Source organism: Rana temporaria, chromosome 8 (genome assembly GCF_905171775.1).
Source record: "Rana temporaria chromosome 8, aRanTem1.1, whole genome shotgun sequence".
Lineage (NCBI taxonomy): Eukaryota > Metazoa > Chordata > Amphibia > Anura > Ranidae > Rana > Rana temporaria.
Genome location: NC_053496.1, coordinates 165,214,847 through 165,239,964, shown reverse-complemented (window position 1 = coordinate 165,239,964; position 25,118 = coordinate 165,214,847). Strand labels below are relative to the sequence as shown.

The following is a 25,118-nucleotide window of genomic DNA, read 5'->3' as shown; positions in this document are numbered from 1 at the left end:
TTCAGTAAGCAATTGCGTCTGCGTAACCATAGTTATGCAGCGCAATTGCTTACTTGTGCCGGCGTATCGACTGCTCCTGATTCAGGAAGCTCGTTACACCGACTGCAGCCTAAGATATGACTGGCATAAGGCTCGTATGCCGTCGTATCGTAGGCTGCATTCTTACGATGGCCGCTAGGTGGCGTTCCCGTAGTGGTCAGCGTAGAGTATGCAAATTGCATACTAACGCCGATTCACAAACCTACGCGCGCCCTACGTACGCATTTTACGTCGTTTGCGTTCGTCGGGTTCCGTCGTAAGGCTGCTCCTGCTATTAGCAGGGGCAGCCAATGCTAAGTATACCCATCGTTCCCGCGTCGCGATTTAAAAAAATTACGTCGTTTGCGTAAGTGAATGGTGAATGGCGCTGGACGCCATTTACGTTCACGTTAAAGCAAATGACGTCCTTGCAACGTCATTTGCCGCAATGCACGTCAGGAAAGTTTCCCGACGGAGCATGCGCACTACGTTCGGCTGCGGGAACGTGCCTAATTTAAATGATCCACGCCCCCTACGGGATCATTTAAATTATGCGCCCTTACGCCGGGCAGTTTTAAGGAGCGCCCGCGCAAATTACGTAGCTACTGCTTCATGAATGAAGCGTAGCACAGTTAATTTACGGAGGCGCAGTGTTAAAACGGCACGCTGCGCCTCCGTAAGAGGGCGCAATTCGTACCTGAATCTACCCCACTGAGTCACTGATTGGAGTAAGGGGCCGATCCTGGCCCCTTACCACCTGATCAGCTGTCAAACAATGACGGCTGATCACGTAATGTAAACAATAGCTCTGTAATCGTTTTTTTTTTCTCTTTACACTGACAGCGTGAGGAGAAAAAAAAGCAGATCACCGGCTTTTGTGCAAGGGACATCGGTCCCGAAGAGGAAGAGACACATCCGCCTCATCTGTACCCACCAGTACCGCATGCCAGTGCCACCTGCCAGTGTCCACAGTGCCACAAAACAGTGCCACCTATCAAAGCCCACCAGTGGTGCTAATCAGTGCTGCCTATCAGTGTCACCTACCAGTGCCGATCACTGCCACCTATCAGTGCCACCTATCAGTGCCCATCACTGCCAGCTATCAGTGCCACCTATTAGTGCCACTGTATTGTCACAGTTTGCTGCCTATCGTAGAATGCTCCGGAAGTCACGTGGCGGCCACCTGCGCATGCGCAATGCATTCCAAACGCAAACGCGATGCGTTCCAATGGATTCACGACAGTACACACCAGTGAAACTTCGGTCGGCATCCAGGCTCTTTCCTTAACATCCCCGTGGATTGGAGGATGTTAAAAAAAGAGCCAGGAGGCCGAGCGAGTGAAGCGAGGACGTGAGGCCGACTGGCCACTTTCCTCTAAATCCATGTCGCCCTGAATGCCGGGTTCGCTGGTGTGTACTGTCGTAAATCCATTGAAACGCATCGCACTTGCGTTTGGAACGCATCGCGCATGCGCAGTTGGCCGCCACGTGACTTCCGCAGCATTCTACGATAGCTAGCAAACTGTGACACTACACCACTTCTCAGTGCCATCTATCAATGCCCACCAGTGCCACCCATCAGTGCCGCCTTATAGTTGCCAATCAGTGCAGCCAATCGGTACACATCAGTGCAGCCTCATCCGCGTACATCAATGAAGGAGACACATTACCTGATAACAAAATGTTATAACAAAATATAAACAGGTTTTGTATTTATTTATTTTTTATTCAGTCTTTTAGAATTTTTAAAAAAAAAAAAAAAAAAAAAAGAGGTGATCAAATACCACCAAAAGAAAGCTCTATTTGTGGGGAAAAAAATGATGAAAATGTAATTTGGGTACAGTGTTGTATGACCGCGCAATTGTCATTCAAATAGTGAGAGCGCTGAAAATTGGTCTGGGCAGGAGGGGTGTTTAACCACTTCCCGCCCAGTCTATGGTCAATTGACATCCGGGAAGTGGTTGTGAAATTCTGGATGTCCTGTTGATGTCCTGCAGGATTTCATGCTGGCGCGCATCGCGGCGATCGGTGATGCGGGGTGTCAGTCTGACACCCTGCATCTCCGATCTTGGTAAAGAGCCTCCGGCGGAGACTCTTTACCACGTGATCAGCCGTGTCCAACCACGGCTGATCACGATGTAAACAGGAAGAGCCGTTGATCGGCTCTTCCTCACTCGCGTCTGACAGACGTGAGTAGGGGAGAGCCGATCGGTGGCTCTCCTGACAGGGGGGGGGGGTTCGCGCTGATTGTTTATCAGCGCAGCCCCCCCTCGGATCGCCACACTAGACCACCAGGGAGTGCCCCCCAGTGCACAATAGAGCACAGATTGATAAAAACAATAAATAAAATAAAACAACATTGAATACAATCAGTGCCCACAAATGGGCACTGACTGGCAACATGGGCACTGATGGGCACCGATAGGCGGCGCAGGTATGTGGCACTGATGGGCACTCATAGGCGGCACTGATGGGCACTAATAGGCGCACTGGGCACTCTTTGGTGGCTATGATGGGCACTCATGGGCGTAACATTATCTTTCATAATGTTAAAAAAAATGGGGATAACTTTACTGTTGTCTTATTTTTTTAATTAAAAAAACTGTAATTTTTTCCCAAAAAAGTGCGCTTGTAAGACCGCTGCGCAAATACGGCGTGACAGAAAGTATTGCAATGATCGCCATTTTATTCTCTAGGGTGTTAGGATAAAAAATATATATAATGTTTGGGGGTTCTAATTAGAGGGAAGAAGATGGCAGTGAAAATAGTGAAAAATGACATTAGAATTGCTGTTTAACTTGTAATGCTTAACTTGTAATACCAACGACCACCACCAGATGGCGCCAGCTTACACATCTGGTGGTAATAACTTGTAATACCAACGGCTCACCACCAGATGGCGCCAGCTCACAAAAAAATATATATTTTTTTTGCACACCTTCCAAGCCAAGTCGCCAGGACACTATTTCTAGTCGCCCTGGCGACCGGGATTTGTCGACCCCTGGATTAGCAGGTATACAGCCAAAATGATTGGCTGTTACCTGCTGACAATAACACCACAGATCAGCAGGGAGTGCACGCATGCGTGCGTCAAAACCAGGAAGTTCACATCGGCGTGTGGGTACATGGCGGTTCATGAGGCTGCCCCCCGCTAGCGGTAAATGTACTGCTGGCGGTCAGCAGAAGGTTAAAGGGTGAAATGTAGTAGTAGTATTATTATTATTATTATTGTGTTTTGATTGCAGCTTGATCTCTAGCAGAGTGGCCCCTCCAATGTCCCGAGGGGCTAGGAAGGCTTAAAGGTGATACGAAGATCTTTCCGAAGACCCCACGATGGAGAGAGACGACCTGATTGTCATCAAAGTGGAAGATGATGAAGATGTGGAGAGCGATGATCCATGTAAGGGGGAGGAGATCAGCACAGGTAAGGAATAAACTCAAGTTTTCAAAGGCAAAAACCGGCGTTTAAAACGCCCGTTTTTGCTGCGAATTTCGCTGCGTTTTGCCGCGTTTAGCGGCGTTTTACTGCGTTTGCGGCTATCAGTGTTCATAACAAAGACATTGTAGACCCTCCCAAAGCTTTGAAACGCAAAAACGTTTGCGTCTGAACCCAAAATTTTGCGTCTGAAAAAACGAGCCTAAACCCAACTGCTTTAAAACGCAAAAAAACGTGAATGTGTGCATGGACACATAGAATAACATTAAATGTGTTCAGGGGCAGTTGAAAAAAAATGCCCAAATGCCTCTAAACTCGAGTTTACCAGCGTCTCGTGTGCATGGGGCCTAAAGCTGGGCATACACATCTAGATTTTCCAATGAACGTTCGCAGGAAAAGTCTCAGTACATTCGATGACTTGACAAATGCTGTTTGAAAGTACCTAAAAAAAAAATTGTGACTTTGCTAAACAAAAACCTGTTGGGGCGCGTTCACAAGTGCGGCCAGAGGAGCAGTAAGAGTTTTTCCATCCCCCGGACCGCCCCACTGAACAAAGATAAGCAGCCGCTCAGAGCTCAACCCATGCCACGACCACAATGCTGTGTTTCGCAAAACGTGTCGCATTTGGTGAGCATTACCACCAATGAATGCAACCAATGCCAGTCTATGGGACCCTGAGATTGCAGTAATAGGGGGCGGCATTTCCAGGGCTAAATCGCTTCTTCATCGCCTGTCAAATGCATTTTAGCTGCTTCCAGTCTGGGCCAATTCTGACATTTCTCACCTACATGTAAAAAAACATCGCAACATTGCTCAGCGCCGAGATTGGGCCAGATTCACGAATATCTGCGGCGGCGTAACGTATCCCCTTTACGTTACACCGCCGCAAGTTTTCAGCGCAAGTGCCTGATTCACCAAGCACTTGCGTGTAAACTTACGGCGGTGTAACGTAAAGCCGTCCGGCGCAAGCCCGTCTAATTCAAATGGGGCATGTACCATTTAAATTAGGCGCGTTCCCGCGCCGAACGTTCTGTGCATGCTCCGTTTGGAAATTTCCTGACGTGCTTTGCGCGAAATTACGGCGCCCCGACGTATTGTTTGAACGGCGACGTGCGTTACGTCGTCCGACTGCAGCCTAAAATCTGCGTGGCATAAGGCTCTTATGCCACGCATATCTTAGGCTGCATTCTAGCGATGACCGCTAGGGGGCGCTCCCATTGTGCTCGTTGTTTAGTATGCAAATTGCATACTAACACCGATTCACAATGTTGCGCGAGCCCTGCGTACGCAATTTACGTCGTTTCCGTACGGCGTGTTTAGCGTGAGGCTGCCCCTTCTAATAGCAGGGGCAGCCAATGCTAAAGTATACCCGTCGTTCCCGCGTCGCGAAGTTCGAATTTTACGTAATTTGCGTAAGTGATTCGTGAATGGCGCTGGTCATTTGCCGCAATGCACGTCGGGAAAGTTTCCCGACGGAGCATGCGCTCTACGCTCGGCGCGGGAGCGCGCCTAATTTAAATGATTCCCGCCCCCTACGGGATCATTTACATTAGGCGCCCTTACGCAGGGCAAGTTTACACAGCGCACACGCAATTTACGTAGCTATTGCTCCGTGAATCGCGGGTAGCGCAGTAAATTTGCGGGGGCGCAGGGCAAAAACGCTGCCCTGCGCCTCCGCAAATAAGGGGCAAATCTACCTGAATCCGGGCCAGTAAAGTTAGCACAATTATTATTTTTTGTATGTGGAAGATGATGTTACACCGAGAATCATGATCTTTATTCTAAGCAAAATATCGTGATTCTCATTTTATCCAGAATTGTGCAGCTGTAGATAGCATGGGCCGTGACAGGTCCTCTTTATGGAGAGATGGGGGTTTATAAGACCCCGGATCTCTCCTCTTGCCTCCAATGCCGCCGATCAGACACAGATCGTTTTGATTGTCTGGTAACGGGCAGGTACACAAAGAACCAGAACCTGGAAGTGACGAAATCCTTGGGCCGGATTCAGAAAGAGATACGGCGGCGTATCTCCTGATTTGCCGTCGTATCTCTGAGTGGGGTCGGTCGTATCTAGGCGACTGAATCAGAGAATCCGTTACGCATAGATATCCCTAAGATCCGACAGGTGTAAGTGTCTCACACCGTCGTATCTTAGGCTGCAATTTCAGGCTGGCCGCTAGGTGGCGCTTCCGTATGTTTTACGCGAAAAATATGCAAATTAGGATTTACGCCGTTTCAGAAACGAACGACCGCCCGGCACTTTTTTTTTACGTCGTTTGCGTTCGGCTTTTTCCGGCGTATAGTAACCCCTGCTATATGAGGCGTAGCTAATGTTAAGTATGGCCGTAGTTCCGGCGCCGAGTTTTGAAATTTTACGTCGTTTGCTTCAGTCGTTCGCGAATACGGCTGGACGTAATTTACGTTCACGTCGAAAGCAATGACGTTTTGCGGCGGATTTTTGAGCATGCGCACTGTTTTCACGAACGGCGCATGCGCGTTAAAAAAAAACGTCAAATACGCGGGGTCAAGCCAAATTCAAATAAAACACACCCCCTACATCCCCATTTGCATTACGCAGCCTTACACCGCAACACATACGTTACGCCGCCGTAACTAAGGGCGCAAGTTCTTTCTGAATAAAGAACTCGCGCCCAAAGTTAGAGCGGCGTAACGTTACGCCGGCCGGACAGATACGCTCAGGTATCTGAATCCGGCCCCTTGTCGCGTACGGTTACTGACATCACACAGTAGGAGGAACGACATCAGTTCCTCTCACTGTGTTTCGGGAACCGGGTGCCGCCCACAAAAGTGATCGGGGGCTGTCTGTAAAAGTGATCCAGCAGCTTTTTAGCCGCTAGGATTACTTTTGCAGTGAAATGGATCGCTTGCTGAAACAAAAAAAGATCACCCTTCCTATCCTGCAACGTATCGGTACGTCGCTGAACGGGAAGCGGTTAAAAGCAGTCCACCGGGGAATGCTTTTCAGAAGGGTGGCAGGAGCCGGCACACACGTGAACAACAACCCCCATTTGTTCGAGAAAGTTTCCATCCTGCTCTTTCAGGTTTCTCATTGGTCAAAAAGGAATGCCGATTTGACCCCACTAACAATTCGAAAATTGAAGGAACGTGCTTGAAATGAGAAGTTTTCGAAGAAGGATTCTACGCAGGGATCTTCAAACTACGGCCCTCCAGCGGTGGTAGAACTACACTTCCCATGAGGCATTGTAAAAATCTGACATTCACAGACATGGCTAGGCATGATTGGAATTGTAGTTCCTGAACAACTGGAGGGCTATAGTTTGAAGACCCCTGTACTAGTGTATGGCTAGTGAACGAGTGAATCTTTATTCGCAGACCCAGAAGACTCCAGCGAAACTGCAGGAGACTTTCATGATGAGGAAGATGAAGATGTGAAGGTTAAAGAGGAGGAAGTTCCTATGGAGATCAGCACAGGTGAGCTATTGGTGCATACCATAGTGCTTGGGCTTTCAACCACTTGATTCCGGAAGGTTTTACCCCCTTCATGACCAGGGCATTTGTTGCTGTTCAGCACTGCGCTACCAACCTAGCGCTTTAAGCGGAGTTCCGGCCACAATTTCACTTTTTAAATATAAATACCCCTGTAATACACAAGCTTAATATATTCTAGTAAAGTTAGTCTGTAAACTAAGGTCCGTTTTGTTAGGTTGTTACAGCATTTAGACACTTTATAAAATAGAAATTGACTGGGGCCATCTTAAGTGTGGGCATCATGAAGCCAGACTGTATGACTTCCTGGATTTCAGCCTTGCAGACCTCGCACATGCTCAGTGCTGCACAAGCAGTGTCAGATCAGGTTTCAGCACCTGTGCTGTCCAAGTCACATGATTCTTTGAGACTGGGGAGTGCACAGACTCCTGGAAAGTTACACCCACTACATTCCCAGGAGTCTGTGCGGTGTAGGTTAGGAAGCATTAAGCACCTAGGTGCAGGAAGTGGGAAGATTAACTATTCTGCCTAGCAACAACACTTTGAAGGCATCTAAAAAAAAAAAAAAAAAAATTCGTAAAGGACCAATGAATTTTTTTTAAAACTACTGATGTAATGTTATATTTATGGGTGGAACTCCACTTTACTTTTGTGATAGCTTTATTGTGTAAAAAAGACATGTATACTCACAAACAACAGCAGCAATAAGGCACATCAAAGTCCACGATGTACTTGAAGAGGGCTGGTCACCTAGGCAAGTCGCAAACGTGAGGAGACCGTTCAAGCGACTGACCCGTTTCGAGAGGGAATCCCCTCTTCCTCAGAGCCAACCCTGGATAGTGCAAGAGTGGTCTTTATCCACTTCCCGACAGCCGTACGACTTTCTACGGCCGCAGGGTGGCTCTACTTCTCTGAGTGGCCGTCTTTATACGGCCTCAGCTCCTCCTGGCCACTCGGGAGCACTGGGGATGTCCGCCAGGCTCCTGCGATCGGCGGTTACAGAGACAAGGACGTGGAGCTCTGTGTGTAAACACAGAGCTCCACGTCCTGTCAGGGAGAGAGGAGACCGATCTGTGTCTCTTGTACATAGGAACACAGATCGGTCACCTCCCCCCAGTCACCCCCCCTCCACCTACAGTTAGTAACACTCACTAAGGTACACATTTAACCCCTTCCTCACCCCCTAGTGTTAACCCCTTCAATGCCAGTCACATTTATACAGTAATTAGTGCATATTTATAGCACTGATCGCAGTATAAATGTGAATGGTGCCAAAAATGTGTCCGATGTGTCCGCCATAATGTCGCAGTACCGATAAAAATCGCAGATCGCCGCCATTACTAGTAAAAAAAAAAAAAAATAATAATTCTGGGCCATATTCCCGTAGTTTTTGGGCGGGCAGCGCGTAAGCCATTTACACTCCGCCGCCCCAACCTACAGGAGCAAGTGCTGTATTCCCCAAACACTTGCTCCGTAGTTTGGGGCGGCGTGGTGTAAATGGCCCGGCGTATGGCCGCGTAAATCCAAGGGGGCGGCTTGTATTTAAATTAAGAGCGCCCCCGATTCTAACGAACTGCGCATGCACCGGGCTTAAAATAGCCCAGTGCGCATGCTCCAGTTCTCGGTGTAAAACGTCAATGACGCCGACATGTGCGTCATTGACGTAAAGTCGTATTCGCGGAGGACTTAGTAAAACGACGTACCCGACGGGAAAACACGACGCGGACCCGACGCCATACTTAACATGGCCTACGTGGGACTGGCGTAAGGTTACCCCTCATATAGCAGGGGTAACCTTACGCCTACGCAAACAACGTTAGCGAAGGTTACGCGACGCGATTTCGTACGTGAATCGGCGTATCAGGCTCATTTGCATAAACAAATGAGACCTGAACGTAAACGCCATCTAGCGGCCGGCGGAGTAATTACATTTAGGATCCGACAGTGTAAGTGTCTTACACTAGTCGGATCCTAGCCTAAATCCGGCGTATCTTGTTTTGTGAATACAAAACAATGATACGCCGGCGGGAAATTCGAATTACGCCGGTGTATCTGTAGATACACCGGCGTAACTTGTTTAAGAATATGGCCCTTCTGTCCCCTATTTTGTAGGCGCTATAACTTTTGTGCAAATCATTCGCTTATTGCGATTTTTTTAATTTTTTTTTTACCAAAAATATGTAAAATACGTATCGGCCTAGACTGAGAAAAAAAAAAAATTGAGCTATTTATTTTTTAGCAACAAGTAAAAAATATTTTTTTTTGTTTTTCAAAATTGTCGCTCTATTTTTGTTTATAGCGCAAAAAATAAAAAACGCAGAGGTGATCAAATAGCACCAAAAGAAAGCTCTATTTGTGGGGAAAAAAAGGACGTCAATTTTGTTTGGGAGCCACGTCGCACGACCACGCAATTGTCAGTTTAAGCGACGCAGTGCTGAATCGCAAAAAATCCTCTGGTCAGGAAGGGGGTTTAAGTGCCCAGTAAGAAAGTGGTTAAATAGTATATTGATCACGTCACATGATGCCCCAACTAAGCTCCTCCCATCAGTGGCTGAGTATAGAAACATAGATAGCATGGGATATTACACTTGTTAGAGCTATGTGTATACCAGTGGCGATGTGTCCATTTAGGGCGCACAGGCGCCACCCCCTCTCTCCAGCCACCCCCCTCTGTATCGTGCATTGCATGAATCTATCCATGGCCACCGCTGCCACCCTCTATTCAGGCGTCCGGACCCTTTTTGGACACCGGGCATCTGAATTACAGCGGCGGGGGTGTATTTTTGAAGCACCTGATTAGAGCCAAAAAAGGTGAGCTGTGAGCGCAAAGCATGGCGTTCGCAGTTCACCCAGGTGTGTTAGAACAGCCAATATGAATTGGCTGTTCTAACACTGAACCGCCAATCAAGAAGCGTGGGTGTGTTACCCATCACCCGATTGGCTGAAACAACAGGCACTGTAATTGGACGCCTATCGAGAGGAGGGGAGGAGACGCACGAAGGACACAGCTCGCCGCCGGCACCCGCTGCCCCACCGAGATAGGGTAAGTGGCGGTGACTCGTCGTTAAGGTTCCCCTATCGAGATGGTTCCTGTAAGGACCAATCCTTGCCGACGGAAATCTCAGAATCTTGGCCGGCATCCAGGCTCATTCTTTAACATCCCCGTGGATTGGAGAATGTTAAAAAAAGAGCCAGGAGGCCGAGCGAGCTGGCCACTTTCCTCAAATTCCACCTCGCCCTGGATGCCGGCCGAGGTTCGGAGATTTCCGTCGGCAAGGATTGCGCCTGCGCAGTCCTTACAGGAACCATCTCGATAGCTGGAACCATATCGGCAGATCACCGGCACTCGGGTGGGGCGTCACAGTGTTAACATTTGATGGGCACAGTGGCGGCGTTTGGGGCACAGTGGCAGCGTTTGATGGCACAGAGGCAGCGTTTGATGGGCACAGTGAGGTTCTTTAACATCCACAGTGGAAGCACGTGCATTATAATGTATAGGCAGAGATCAGGTGAGCCTGGAGGTAGAACACCCCTCCTTAAAGGCACAGGGGCGCACTGGATACCCGGCACAATGGCAGCAAAGGTGCCCAGTGTGTCCCCCTCGCCAATATTTTAATGGTACAAACAAATGGCCACTGCCCTTAACTATAGCTGGCCTTTGCAGCAAGGAACACATGGAAGGGCAACGCAGGCAAAACAAAACTAAAGAAATTCCCAGCTTAACTTACCAACCACCCATCAACTAACCGAATTATCCTAACGGTATGCGTTAAAAACAGGGGTTTAGTTTGCACACATTTGCAAATACGTGCGTATTTTTGGTTTTGTTTTGCATGCATTGCCCTTCTATGTACTTCTTGCTGCAAAGACCAGTTATAGTTGGGGGCAGTGGCAATCTTTTTTGGACAGTTGGAACACTGGTGAGGGGACACACTGGACACCCTTGTTGCTATAGTGCTATAGGCTGGTTGTCCTACCCCCCCCCCCCCCCCTGTGCCTTTTAACCATTTCCGGACCGCCACATGTACATATACGTCTGCAGAATGGCACGGACAGGCACATTGGCGTACCTGTACGTCCCTGCCTAGACGTGGGTCGGGGGTCCGATCGGGAGCCCCCCGGTACATGCGGCGGTTCCCCTGGCTGTCCGAGCGATCCGGGACGAGAGCGCGGCTATTCGTTTCTTTTTTTTTTCACAAGAAATCGGCTATTCGTTTATAGCCGCCCCCTCGCGATCGCTTCCCAGAGCTGAAGAACGGGGAGAGCCGTATGTAAACACGGCTTCCCCGTGCTTCACTGTGGCGGCTGCATCGATCGTGTCATCCCTTTTATAGGGAGACTCGATTGATGACGTCAGACCTACAGCCACACCCCCTACAGTTGTAAACACACACTAGGTGAACCCTAACTCCTACAGCGCCCCCTTGTGGTTAACTCCCAAACTGCAATTGTCATTTTCACAATAAACAATGCAATTTAAATGCATTTTTTGCTGTGAAAATGACAATGGTCCCAAAAATGTGTCAAAATTGTCCGAAGTGTCCGCCATAATGTCGCAGTCACGAAAAAAATCACTGATCGCCGCCATTAGTAGTAAAAAAAAAAATAATAATAAAACTATCCCCTATTTTGTAAACGCTATAAATTTTGCGCAAACCAATCGATAAACGCTTATTGCGTTTTTTTTTACCAAAAATATGTAGAAGAATACGTATCGGCCTAAACTGAGGAAATTTTTTTTTTATATATGTTTTTGGGGGATATTTATTATAGCAAAAAAATATTGCATTTTTTTCAAAATTGTCGCTCTATTTTTGTTTATAGCGCAAAAAATAAAAACCGCAGAGGTGATCAAATTCCACCAAAAGAAAGCTTTATTTGTGGGGGAAAAAAGGACGCTAATTTTGTTTGGGAGCCACGGCGCACAACCGCGCAATTGTCTGTTAAAGCGACGCAGTGCCGAATTGTAAAAACCCCTTGGGTCATTTAGCAGCATATTGGTCCGGTCCTTAAGTGGTTAAGGAGGGGTGGGCCCTCCAGGCTCACCTGCCCTCTGCCTATCCATTATAAGGCAGGTGTTTCCACTGTGGAGGCTCTCAGAATTTACAGTTGGGACTACAGAAAATACTGGGGAGACTTGACTTGTCTCTGTAGCTTACGCATGTATTTGTAAATATGTGCAAACTAAGCCCCTGTTTTTAACACAAAATACTGTTTGACAAGATAATTTGGTTGGTTGCAGGCTTGTCGGTGAGTTGAGCTGGGAATTTCTTTAGTTTTGTTTTGCATGTGTTGCCCTGCCATGTGCTCCTTGCTTCAAAGGCCAGTTATAGGTGAGGGCAGTGGCCAATTACATGTCCTAAAACACATATACCCACTTGGTGGCATAAAATCCATTATTAATAAAAAATAAAACACTTATGTTATATTCCATACATACCAGATCTCATCTGCATTAGTGGAGCACTGTAAGATTGGAATGTCACAAAAGACCGTCTCATAGGGGCCAGAACTCGTCATGAGGATACAAAGAGAGGGTGTGAGATTTGGGGCCACAGTGCTGGACCGCAAATCCAACATGGACGGACCTCCTGTGGAACGCACGTTGGCTGAAAACCAGGAAGTACTCCACCACCGTGATCACTAGGGTTGTCCCGATACCACTTTTTTAGGACCGAGTACAAGTACCGATACTTTTTTTCAAGTACTCGCCGATACCGAATACCGATACTTTTTTTTTAAATGTGTCCCCAAATGCAGCCATGTCCCCCCCATATATGCAGCCATGTCCGCCCCATATATGCAGCCATGTCCCCCCCATATATGCAGCCATGTCCCCTCCCATATGCAGCCATGTCCCCCCCCATATGCAGCCATGTCCCCCCCATATATGCAGCCATGTCCCCCCCATATATGCAGCCATGTCCCCCCCATATATGCAGCCATGTCCCCCCCATATATGCAGCCATGTCCCCTCCCATATGCAGCCATGTCCCCCCCCATATGCAGCCATGTCCCCCCCCATATGCAGCCATGTCCCCCCCCATATGCAGCCATGTCTCCCCCATATGCAGCCATGTCTCCCCCATATGCAGCCATGTCTCCCCCATATGCAGCCATGTCTCCCCCATATGCAGCCATGTCTCCCCCATATGCAGCCATGTCTCCCCCCATATGCAGCCATGTCTCCCCCCATATGCAGCCATGTCCCCCCCCCCATATGCAGCCATGTCCCCCCCCATATGCAGCCATGTCCCCCCCCCATATGCAACCATGTCCCCCCCCCCCATATGCAGCCATGTCCCCCCCCCCATATGCAGCCATGTCCCCCCCCATATGCAGCCATGTCCCCCCCCCATATGCAGCCATGTCCCCCCCCCCCATATGCAGCCATGTCCCCCCCATATCCAGCCATGTCCCCCCCATATATGCAGCCATGTCCCCCTTACCGTACATGCTGCCACATCCCCGCTGCCGCGCCGCATCCCGGCTTGGGTAATACGGGCGGGGAACATTACACCTTTCATTTGAATAGCTGTAGTCTTTCGCGCCGCGCTGCGTATAGACACTCCCCCTTGCTCGGGATTGGACAGTTCACCCGAGCAAGGGGGAGTGTCTATACGCGGCGCGGCGGGAAAGACGACAGCTATTCAAATGAATGCTGTAATGTTCCCCGCCCGTATTAACCAAGCGGGGATGCGGCGTAGCGGCGGGATGCGGCGGGGGGGGGGAGTATTCTATTTCGGTATCGGGGGTATTTGCGGGAGTACAAGTACTCCCGCAAATACTCGGAATCGGTCCCGATACCGATACTAGTATCGGTATCGGGACAACCCTAGTGATCACCGTTATCTGCCATGTCTACCGGACGCAGAAATCCCACAACAGTGCGCATGGGGCTCAGTGACAAGTACGTCAATGAGCCTGTAGATGCCGCCTGCTAGCAGTAAATCTAATATTAATAGGAGGCAAGTGGTTAAACATCTAGTTTATTGTCCTGGGTTGCCTCTCCAGGTATTGCTTGCCACCAGCAACTGAGGACTATTTTTAGAGTAGCAACACACAGAATTGTCTGGGGAAAAAATATACGTTTTGGTGTTTCAACTCATCCTAATTCTTATGTTCTTCTTCAGATGGACGATACAGAAGGTTCGATGCGGAAGAACACCCAGTGCCTCCTCCAGAGGGCGAAGCAAAAGATGGTAGCTCCACAGTCAACACTACAGGAGGAAATTCAGTGACCCCAAATCTCCACCCGGTGCTTCCTGCTACGTATCTCTCACCCGGGCCCTCTACGCAAATCGCTTTTTATTTTCCCACCCCTGCCCCCATCACACACCGCAAATATCGAAAACGTCCCAAAAAGTTTCCATGTACGGAATGTGGAAAAAGCTTTGACCAGAGGACGAAACTTGTTGCACATGAGCGTTCCCACACAGGAGAGAGGCCCTTTTCCTGCTCGGAGTGTGGCAAAGACTTTGCCCAGAAGGCCCACCTAGTTTCACACCAGAAGATTCATTCGGGGGAAAAGCCTTATTCATGCTCAGAGTGCGGGAAGAGTTTCATAGAAAAGGCTCTCCTAAGCCGGCACCAGAAGTTTCACGCCGGGGTAAGGCCGTTTTTGTGCGCCATATGTGGCAGGCGGTTTTTCCAGAAAGGCGATGCGCTTAAACATGTGCGAATTCACACGGGGGAGAATCCCTATCCCTGCACCGAATGTGGTCAGTCCTTCCCGTATAAAGCCCGTCTTGACCGACATTTATTAAGTCACACGGGCGAGAAGCCTTTCTCCTGTTCCCACTGTGGGAGGGGATTCGCTTACAAAGGCCTTCTTCTGGCACACGAAAGAACTCATACCGATGAGAAGCCTTATTCATGCGCAGTGTGCGGGAAATCCTTCTCCCAGAAGTCCAACCTGGCCAGCCACGAAAGAACTCACACAGGGGAAAAGCCGTTTTCCTGTTCGGAGTGCGGGAAGAGTTTTACGAGGAAGGCGACTCTCCTTGGCCATCAGAACACGCACAAGAAGAAACGTTTTGTACAGCTAAGGATGAGGGAAGAGAGTGGCTCTGAAACGGGCGAAAATACGGACATCTCAGCCACACAGAGCTGCCCGCCGCAGAAGGCTGAAAAGTAATTCCTGTTTTAGTGAATTTTCAAAAGATTATGGGGCGGCCCGAGTCTTGTGTGCTATCTTAAGTCTTGTTAGTGTGGTGGCCTTGGGAGGTTAGGTCATGAGATCTTGAGTGCTTAACCACTTAATCCCCGGACCAATATGCTGGCTAAAGACCCAAGGTGTTTTTACAGTTCGGGACTGCGTCGCTTTAACAGACAATTGCGCGGTCGTGCGACGTGGCTCCCAAACAAAATTGGCGTCCTTTTTTCCCCACAAATAGAGCTTTCTTTTGGTGGTATTTGATCACATCTGCGGTTTTTAGTTTTTGCGCTATAAACAAAAATAGAGCGACAATTTTGAAAAAAATTCAATATTTTTTACTTTTTGCTATAATAAATATCCCCCAAAAACATATATAATTTTTTTTTTTTCCTCAGTTTAGGCCGATACGTATTCTTCTACCTATTTTTGGTAAAAAAAATCGCAATAATCGTTTATCGGTTGGTTTGCGCAAAATTTATAGCGTTTACAAAATAGGGGATTGCATTTTTTTTTTTTTAACTACTAATGGCGGCGATCAGCGATTTTTTTTCGTGACTGCGACATTATGGCGGACACTTCGGACAATTTTGACACATTTTTGGGACCATTGTCATTTTCACAGCAAAAAATGCATTTAAATTGCATTCTTTATTGTGAAAATGACAATTGCAGTTTGGGAGTTATCCACAGGGGGCGCTGTAGGAGTTAGGGTTCACCTAGTGTGTGTTTACAACTGTAGGGGGGTGTGGCTGTAGGTCTGACGTCATTGATTGTGTCCCCCTATAAAAGGGATGACTCGATCGATGCAGCCGCCACAGTGAAGCACGGGGAAGCCGTGTTTACACACGGCTCTCCCCGTTCTTCAGCTCCGGGGACCGATCGCCGCACTCGAGCGGCGATCGGGTCCGCGGGACCCGCGGTCCCGGTGCTTCGGACCGGGTCGCGGGAGCGCGCCGCGGGCACGCGCTTGCGACCCACGGCTGGGTACAAGTACAGGACGTATATATACGTGCTTGTGCCCAGCCGTGCCATTCTGCCGACGTATATGTGCAGGAGGCGGTCCGGAAGTGGTTAATTGTGGAGTAAATCACATACTGGCTTTGTATGTGTCTCAAAGGGTCAATCTTATGCCGCATACACACGATCGGAAATTCCGTCAATAAAAGTCTGATGTGAGCTTTTGGTCGAAAATTCCGACCGTGTAGGCTCCATCTGAATTTTTCTGTCGGAATTTCCGCCAAGAAAAATTTGAGAGCTGGTTCTTAAATTTTCCGATAAGAAAAGTTCTTGGAGGAAATTCCGATCGTCCGTATGCAATTCCGACGCACCAAAAACCACACACGCTCGGAATCAAGTCGACGCATGTTCGGAAGCATTGAACTTAATTTTTCTCGGCTCGTCGTAGTGTTGTACGTCACCGCGTTCTTGACAGTCGGAATTTGGTGTGACCGTGTGTATGCAAGACAAGTTTGAGCCAAGATTTAGCCCCCATTCACATCTAGGCGTTTTTACGCCTGTAGCGCTACGCCGCTGCCGCCAGAGGGCTAGAAACACATTTCCCTCTATGGAGATGGTTCACATCTCCACGCCGAACGCCGGACGCCTGCCGCCTGAAAAAAGGTCCCGGACCTTTTTTTCAGGCGTCTTTCGGCGTTCGGCTAGGAGATGGGAAGCATCTCCATAGAGGGGGTCAATCTCGGGCACAACTAGGCGGACAATACCGGCATTTTGTCGCCGCAAATCGCGGTACAAAACGCCGCTATTTGTACCGCGATTTGCGGCGACAAAACGCCGCGATTTCGTCCGCCTAGATGTGAATGGAGCCTTAGTCGGAAAAAAAATCTACGGTTTTCTTTTCCGATCGTGTGTACGGGATTTTGTCCAATGGATGGTTTTGGTGACATCAAGTTCTCCTACAATCCTAACCCACTTATGGTGCCACAGTAACAAACTTAATTTAAAGGGCAGGACTTCCCAGGTATGCAAAAACAAGGGGCAGAGCCCATTTTCCCTAATATAGCGTATCGGTTGCTATTTAAACGGCATATGCACTTGAATAAGAGACAGCTACCGTGATATACAGATTGCAGTAGACAATTGTAACCTATAAAATCTCCTCTTTTGAAGGGTGAAGGCCATCAATAGGGGATTGTTGTTTATGGGTTACTAAACTCTACATATTGCTCTGTGCTTTAGATATTGTAATTTACAGGTGGCATTTGATGGGTTCATCATCCAGTGGCTTCTTGAATTACCTTTTGGAATTCAGCACCAAGATCTTTCTGCCCTGGTTCCTTATAGCCAGATTCAGGTACGTTTACGCCGGCGTATCAGTAGATACGCCGTTGTAACTCTGAATCTACGCCGGCGTTAATTTAAGCGTATTCTGGAAACCAGATAAGCTTAAATTAGGCTAAGATACGAGCGGCGTAAGTCTCCTATCTTAGGGTGCAATTTTCCCGCTGGCCGCTAGGTGGCACTTCCGTTGAGTTCGGCGTAGAATATGTAAATGACTAGATACGCCGATTCACGAACGTCGTTTACGTATGGCTTTTTCCGGCGTAAAGTTATTACAACAAATAGCTGGCCTAGCCAATGTTAAGTATGGCCGGCGTTCCCGCGTCGAAATTTGAAAATTTTACGTCGTTTGCGTAAGTAGTCCGTAGATCTATAGATCCGCTGCGCTACGTGAATCTGGCCCTTAGTCTTTATCTGACCACCTTGTGGTGTTCCAACAAGAACACAAACCCAAGGGAGGTGGTGGCAACCTTTCATGTTGAACACGACAGGTGTGGAGACCTGAGAACTCTTACCAATAGAGTTCCCAGCAAATGTAAGAAGGCCTTGGATGGTTTATCCATCATCTACCAAAGACCAATATAAAAAAAATGTGTCCTTCAAATGGTCTTATTCAACAGGTAGAATGATAGTTGTTGTTCCTGTCCACTAAACCTACTTAAAGTGGAAGTAAACCCTCCTATCGTTTTCAGCCAAGGAAGCGGCCATCTTGGCCTGTGTTTAATCTGCAACTGCCACGATGCTGCACATGTGATCAGTTATGAAAGCAGCCATTGGATGGTTTGACAGTTAGGTTGAGAGCACAAGCAAATGTGACAGCTAGTATTTTCGGCATGCCGGGAATGTTAACTGTTTTTTGAAACTATGAAATCGATGGGTTTACTTCCGCTTTAAATTAAATTATTTTAGTCGAAGATAGGTACTTTGATTAACTGCTTGCCGACCAGCCGCCGTCATTCTACGGCGGCAGGTCGGCTCTGCTGGGCGAGAGCCCGTAGCTATACGGCGGCTCTTTGAGCCGCCACTAGGGGCGCGTGCGCGCCGCCGGAGGCTCGCGCGCGCCCCCGACTCCCGTGCGTGTGCCCGGCGGGCGCGATCGCCGCCGGGCACACGCGATCGCTCGTTACAGAGCGGGGACCGGGAGCTGTGTGTGTAAACACACAGCTCCCGGTCCTGTCAGCAGGGGAAACGCTGATCTTCTGTTCATACAATGTATGAACCGAGGATCAGTGTTTCCCCTAGTGAGGCAACCCCCCCCACAGTAAGAACACACCCAGGCATACTTAACCCCTTCCCCGCCCCCTAGTGTTAACCCCTTCACTGCCAGTGGCATTTTTATAGTAATCCAATGCATTTTTATAGCACTGATCGCTATAAAAATGCCAATGGTCCCAAAAATGTGTCCGAAGTGTCCGCCATAATGGCGCAGTACCGAAAAAAAAATCGCTGATCGCCGCCATTACTAGTAAAAAAAAATATTAATAAAAATGCCATAAAAATACCCCCTATTTTGTAAACGCTATAACTTTTGCGCAAACCAATCAATTAACGCTTATTGCGTTTTTTTTTTTTTACGAAAAATATATAGAAGAATACGTATCGGCCTAAACTGAGGAAAAAAAAATGTTTTTTTATATATTTTTGGGGGATATTTATTATGGCAAAAAGTAAAAAATATTCATTTGTGATCAAATACCACCAAAAGAATGCTCTATTTGTGGGAAAAAAAGGACGCCAATTTTGTTTGGGAGCCACGTCGCACGACCGCGCAATTGTCAAAGCGACGCAGTCCCGAATCGCAAAAAGGTCTCTGGTCTTTGGGCAGCAATATGGTCCGGGGGTTAAGTGATTAAAGCTACGACTAGTTTGTCTTGTAGTTGCAAGCAATAGCTTTTAGTAAACTAACGATAAATTGAACACAACCTAACCGTGGGACTTAAGTCTCAAATTACATGCTAACACTATTTAGGCCGCGTACACGCGATCGGAAATTCCGACAAGAAAAGTTTGATGTGAGATTTGGGTTGGAAATTCTGACCGTGTGTAGGCTCCATCAAACTTTTTCTGTCTGACTTGTCCGACAGCAAAAAATTTGAGAGCTGGTTCTTAAATTTTCCGACGGGAAAAGTTCTTGTTGGGAATTCCGATCGCCTGTATGCATTTCCGACGCTCAGAATCAATTTGACGCATTCTCTGAATCATTGAACTTCATTTTTCTCGGCTCATTGTAGTGTTGTACGTCACCGCCTTTTTGAGGTCGGAATTTTGTGTGGCCGTGTGTATGCAACACAAGTTTGAGCCAAGATTCAAAATAAGATTTAACCTCTAATAATTGAGAAGATACAGAAGTATAGGGGGTGTACCATCGTCCTAGTATTCAAGAATTAATTGAAGGGTTTCAAGGAATCCCCAAAGACCCTGAAACACCGACAGATAAAGGTGGGCGGGGAGGACTATACAGTATAGTCCTCCCCGCCCACCTTTATCTGTCGGTGTTTCAGGGTCTTTGGGGATTCCTTGAAACCCTTCAATTAATTCTTGAGCTAAGATTCAGTCGGAAAAAAAATCCACGGTTTTCTTGTCGGAATTTCCGTGTGTACGCAGCATTAGAGTCTCTGCATTCACACCTGAGCGTAGGGCGTTCGGTCGTTTTTTCGGGCGTTTTTTTCCACGCGTATTCATGCTTATTTGCGCGTTTGCATACAGCGTCGTGCGACGTTTTTGTACTTCGGCGTTTCTTATTTTAGCCAATAGGAAAAATTATCATCTTTTCATCACTTGTTGCTATGTTGGTAGATTTTTTTTAATCTTCTGCATGGGCGACAAGTTCTATTGATTAAAGCGACGAAACGCCCGTAGCAAATGCCCGTTGTCGCGCGATACGCTCAATACGCGCGTTTCCCATTACTTTCTATGGGAAAAAAAAACGCTCAAACGCGAATCGCGCGACAAAAAAAGGTCCGGGACTTGTTTGAGCTTCGCGCGACAGGCGTTCAGGCGTTCAGGTGTGAACAGTCACCATAGGGAATAATGTTAATTCTCCCCTCTGGCGTTTGTGAGCAGTGCGCTTCAGGCGTAAAAACGCCTAGGTGTGAATGGGGCCTTAACCAGTTCCCGACCCCTGCATGTACATATACGTCCACAATATGGCACGTACAGGCACATGGGCGTACATGTACGTCCTCGCCTATTAGCGGGTGGGGGGTCCGATCAGGACCCCCCCGCTACATGCGGAGGTCGGGTCCGCTCGGGGAGCGATCCGGGACCACGGCGCGGCTATTTGTTTATAGCCGCTCCGTCGCGATCGCTCCCCGGAGCTGAAGAACGGGGAGAGCCGTGTGTAAACACAGCTTCCCCGTGCTTCACTGTGTCGGCGCATCGATCGCGTCATTCCCTTTATAGGGAAGACACGATCGATGACGTCATTCCTACAGCCACACCCCCCTACACTAGTAAACACACACTAGGTGAACCCTAACTCCTTCAGCGCCCCCTGTGGTTAACTCCCAAACTGCAACTGTCATTTTCACAATAAAGAATGCAATTTAAATGCATTTTTTGCTGTGAAAATGACAATGGTCCCAAAAATGTGTCAAAATTGTCCGAAGTGTCCACCATAATGTCGCAGTCACGAAAAAAATTGCTGATCGCCGCCATTAGTAGTAAAAAAAAAAAAATTAATAAAAATGCAATAAAACTATCCCCTATTTTGTAAACACTATAAATTTTGCGCAAACCAATCGATAAACGCTTATTGCGATTTTTTTTACTAAAAATAGGTAGAAGAATACGTATCGGCCTAAACTGAGGGAAAAAAATGTTTTTATATATGTTTTTGGGGGATATTTATTACAGCAAAAAGTAAAAAATATTGCATTTTTTTCAAAATTGTCGCTCTATTTTTGTTTATAGCGCAAAAACTAAAAACCGCAGATGTGATCAAATACCACCAAAAGAAAGCTCTATTTGTGGGGGGGAAAAGGACGCCAATTTTGTTTGGGAGCCACGTCGCACGACCGCGCAATTGTCTGTTAAAGCGACGCAGTCCCGAACTGTAAAAACACCTTGGGTCTTTAGGCTGCATATTGGTCCGGGGCTTAACTGGTTAAGACCTGTACAGAAACCACCCTAAATAAAACGCAACCGAACCATGGGATGTTAGTCTCAAGTACACCCCAACACTTCTCAGACTCTCTACAACCTGTAGAGGGTCAAACCACCCTAAAGAGATGAGTTCACAGTGGGGCACTTCAAAGGGAGGCTCTCCTCATCACCTCTGCCCCAAACATGACCAGCAGAAAGGACAGTTGGTCATTCTCCCATCCCCCTTCTTCCAAGAAACAGAACTCCTACATGGCCATTAACCACTTGCTTACTGGGCACATAAACCCCCTTCGTTCCCAGGCGAAATTTCAGCTTCCGGCACTGCGTCGCTTTAACTGACAATTGCGCGGTCGTGCGACGTGGCTCCCAAACAAAATTGACGTCCTTTTTTCCCCACAAATAGAGCTTTATTTTGGTGGTATTTGATCACCTCTGCGGTTTTTATTTTTTGCGCTATAAACAAAAAAAGAGCGACAATTTAAAAAATATATATATATATTTTTTTTTACTTGTTGCTATAATAAATATCCCAGTTTTTTTTTTTTTTATATTTTTTTTCTCAGTTAAGGCCAATACGTATTTTTCTTAAAAAAAAAAAAATCGCAATAAGCGACTGGTTTGCCCAAAAGTTATAGCGCCTACAAAATAGGGGACAGAATTATGATTTTTTTTAATTTTTATTTTTTTACTAGTAATGGCGGCGATCTGCGATTTTTATTGGGACTGCGATATTGCGGCGGACGTATCGGACACTTTTGACACAAATTTGGGACCATTCATATTTATACAGCGATCAGTGCTATAAAAATGCACCAATTACTGTATAAATGTGACTGGCAGTGAAGGGGTTAACACTAGGGGGTGAGGAAGGGGTTAAATGTGTAGCCTGGGTGTGTTCTAACTGTGTGGGGGGAGGGGACTGACTGGGGGGGTGACCGATGCTGTGTCCCTATGTACAAGGGACACAGATCGGTCTCCTCTCCTCTGACAGCACGTGGAGCTCTGTGTTTACACACAGCGATCCACGTCCGTGCTGTGTTACCGACGATCACGTGTACCCGGCGGACATCGCGGCCGCCAGGTACACGCATCGGCTCCCCAGCGATGCGCCGGGACAGTGTTTACCCGCTGCGCGCCCCCCAGAGGCGCGCGCGGGTAATGCACTTTAAAAGTCGTCCACTTGGCACTTGAGAGCCGCGCTGTTGACGTCTTTTGTCTATAGCGCGGGTCTCAAGTGGTTAAGTATTGTTGCCCTTATTTTTTTGTAAAATGAACAACCTTTCACTTAAATACCGCGTACAGACGATCGGACATTCCGACAACAAAGCTGTGGATTTTTTGCCGACGGAATTTTGGCTCAAACTTGTCTTGCCTACACACGGTCACACAAATGTTGTCAGAAATTGCGAACATCAAGAACGCGGTGGCGTACAACACGTATGAAAAGCCGAGAAAACTTAAAGTGGAGGTTCACCCTCAAAAAAATTTCTGACATCACACGGAGTCGAGCCATCCTACCGACAGAATGCCGGTGTTTTTTTTTTTTTCTCAGCACATACCTCGTTATCACGATTTTCACCTCGCGGCAATCCCGCGGGAGTGGGCTTTTCTAAGCACTGCCTGTGATTGACAGGCTTCCGAATGGCGCATACTGCGCGTCACAGGTTGCTGAAAAAACCCGAACGTCGGTATGGCTCTATACGGCGCCTGCGCACCGACGTTCGGGTTCTGTCGGCAACCTGTGACGCGCAGTATGCGCCGTTCGGAAGCCTGTCAATCACAGGCAGTGCTTGGGAACGCCCACTCCCGCGGGATTGCCGTGATGTGATGTGATGTCAGAAATTGTTTTAAAGGGTGAACCTCCACTTTAAGTTCAGTAGCCAGTGCGGCTCTTCTGCTTGATTCTGAGCATGCGTGGAATTTTGTGTGTTGGAATTGTTTACACACGCTCGAAAATTTCCGACAACAAGTTTTGTTGTTGGAAAATTTGAGAACCAGCTCTCAAATTTTTGTTGTCCGAAATTCCGACAGAAAATGCCGAAGGAGCCTACACACGGTCGGAATTTCCGACATAAAGCTCCCTTTGAACATTTGTTGTCGGAAATTGTAATAAGCTATGTTAGATTGTTTCTTTCTGGGGAAAAACTCAGAGGCTGAGGTATGAAAGGTTGACCTGAAGCCATCAATTAATCCACGGTCCAGGGGCGGACTGACAACTCATGGGGCCCCCGGGCAATAGAAGATTATGGGGCCCCTGGGCTTACAGATGGCCATCACGCCAGGAGGCGGGGCAGCTAAAATCTCGGTATTTTCACATCAAAAGCATGTCGGTTTCGGACATATCAGGGACAGATCTAAAAAAAAAACATTGGCCCAGATTCTCAAAGGACTTACGACGGCGCAGCGCCATGTGCGCCATCGTAAGCCCTAATCTGGGCCGTCGTATCTATGCGACTGATTCTTAGAATCAGTTACACATAGATATCCATTAGATCTGACAGGCGTAAGTCTCTTACACCGTCGGATTGTAACTGCAATTTTTTTTTTCCCCCGCTAGGTGGCGCTGCCATCGATTTCCGCGTCGAGTATGCAAATTAGCTAGATACGCGAATTCCCGAATTCCTCGTATCTATGCGACTGATTCTTAGAATCAGTTACGCATAGATATCCATTAGATCTGACAGGCGTAAGTCTCTTACACCGTCGGATTGTAACTGCAATTTTTTTTCCCCCCCCGCTAGGTGGCGCTTCCGTCGATTTCCGCGTCGAGTATACAAATTAGCTAGATACGCGAATTCCCGAATTCCTCGTATCTATGCGACTGATTCTTAGAATCAGTTACGCATAGATATCCATTAGATCTGACAGGCGTAAGTCTCTTACACCGTCGGATTGTAACTGCAATTTTTTTTTCCCGCTAGGTGGCGCTTCCGTCGATTTCCGCGTCGAGTATGCAAATTAGCTAGATACGCGAATTCCTCGTATCTATGCGACTGAATCTTAGAATCAGTTACGCATAGATATCCATTAGATCTGACAGGCGTAAGTCTCTTACACCGTCGGATTGTAACTGCAATTTTTTTTTTCCCTGCTAGGTGGCGCTTCCGTCGATTTCCGCGTTGAGTATGCAAATTAGCTAGATACGCGAATTCCCGAACGTACGCGCGGCCGACGCAGTAAAGTTACGACGTTTACGTTAGGCTTTTCCCGGCATAAAGTTGCCCCCGCTATATGAGGCGCAGCCAATGTTAAGTATGGCTGTCGTTCCCGCGTCGAAAATGTATAAAATTACGTTGTTTGCGTAAGTCGTCCGTGAATGGTGCTGGACGTAATTTACGTCCACGTCAAAACCAATGACGTCCTTGCGACGTCATTTAGAGCAATGCACGCTGGGATATTTTAGGGACGGCGCATGCGCAGTTAGTTCGGCGCGGGGGACGCGCTTCATTTAAATGAAACACGCCCCCTACCCGCCCGAATTTGAATTCCGCCGGGTGATTTACGCTACGCCGCCGCAACTTTACAGGCAAGTGCTTTGTGAATAAAGCACTTGCCTGAAAAAACTTGCGGCGGCGTAACGTAAATGAGATACGTTACGTCCGCCCATTTTTACGCACATCTACGAGAATCTGCCCC

The 25,118-nt window shown here is 47.7% G+C and overlaps 2 protein-coding genes across 2 annotated transcripts in view; both read left to right on the top strand.

Moving 5' to 3' along the window:
- Positions 1-25,118, top strand: part of LOC120909924 (zinc finger protein 300-like) — a 196,851-nt gene that overhangs the window by 146,887 nt on the left and 24,846 nt on the right. The window lies entirely within an intron of this gene.
- LOC120909923 (zinc finger protein 501-like) overlaps positions 1-25,118 on the top strand; it is a 29,324-nt gene that overhangs the window by 3,413 nt on the left and 793 nt on the right. Inside the window, exons 2-4 of the mRNA XM_040321741.1 lie at positions 3,264-3,442; positions 6,809-6,907; positions 14,056-15,055. Of these exons, the coding sequence (XP_040177675.1) occupies positions 3,352-3,442; positions 6,809-6,907; positions 14,056-15,055 (1,190 nt within the window). The 5' untranslated portion in view covers positions 3,264-3,351. The remainder of the gene's footprint in view (positions 1-3,263; positions 3,443-6,808; positions 6,908-14,055; positions 15,056-25,118) is intronic.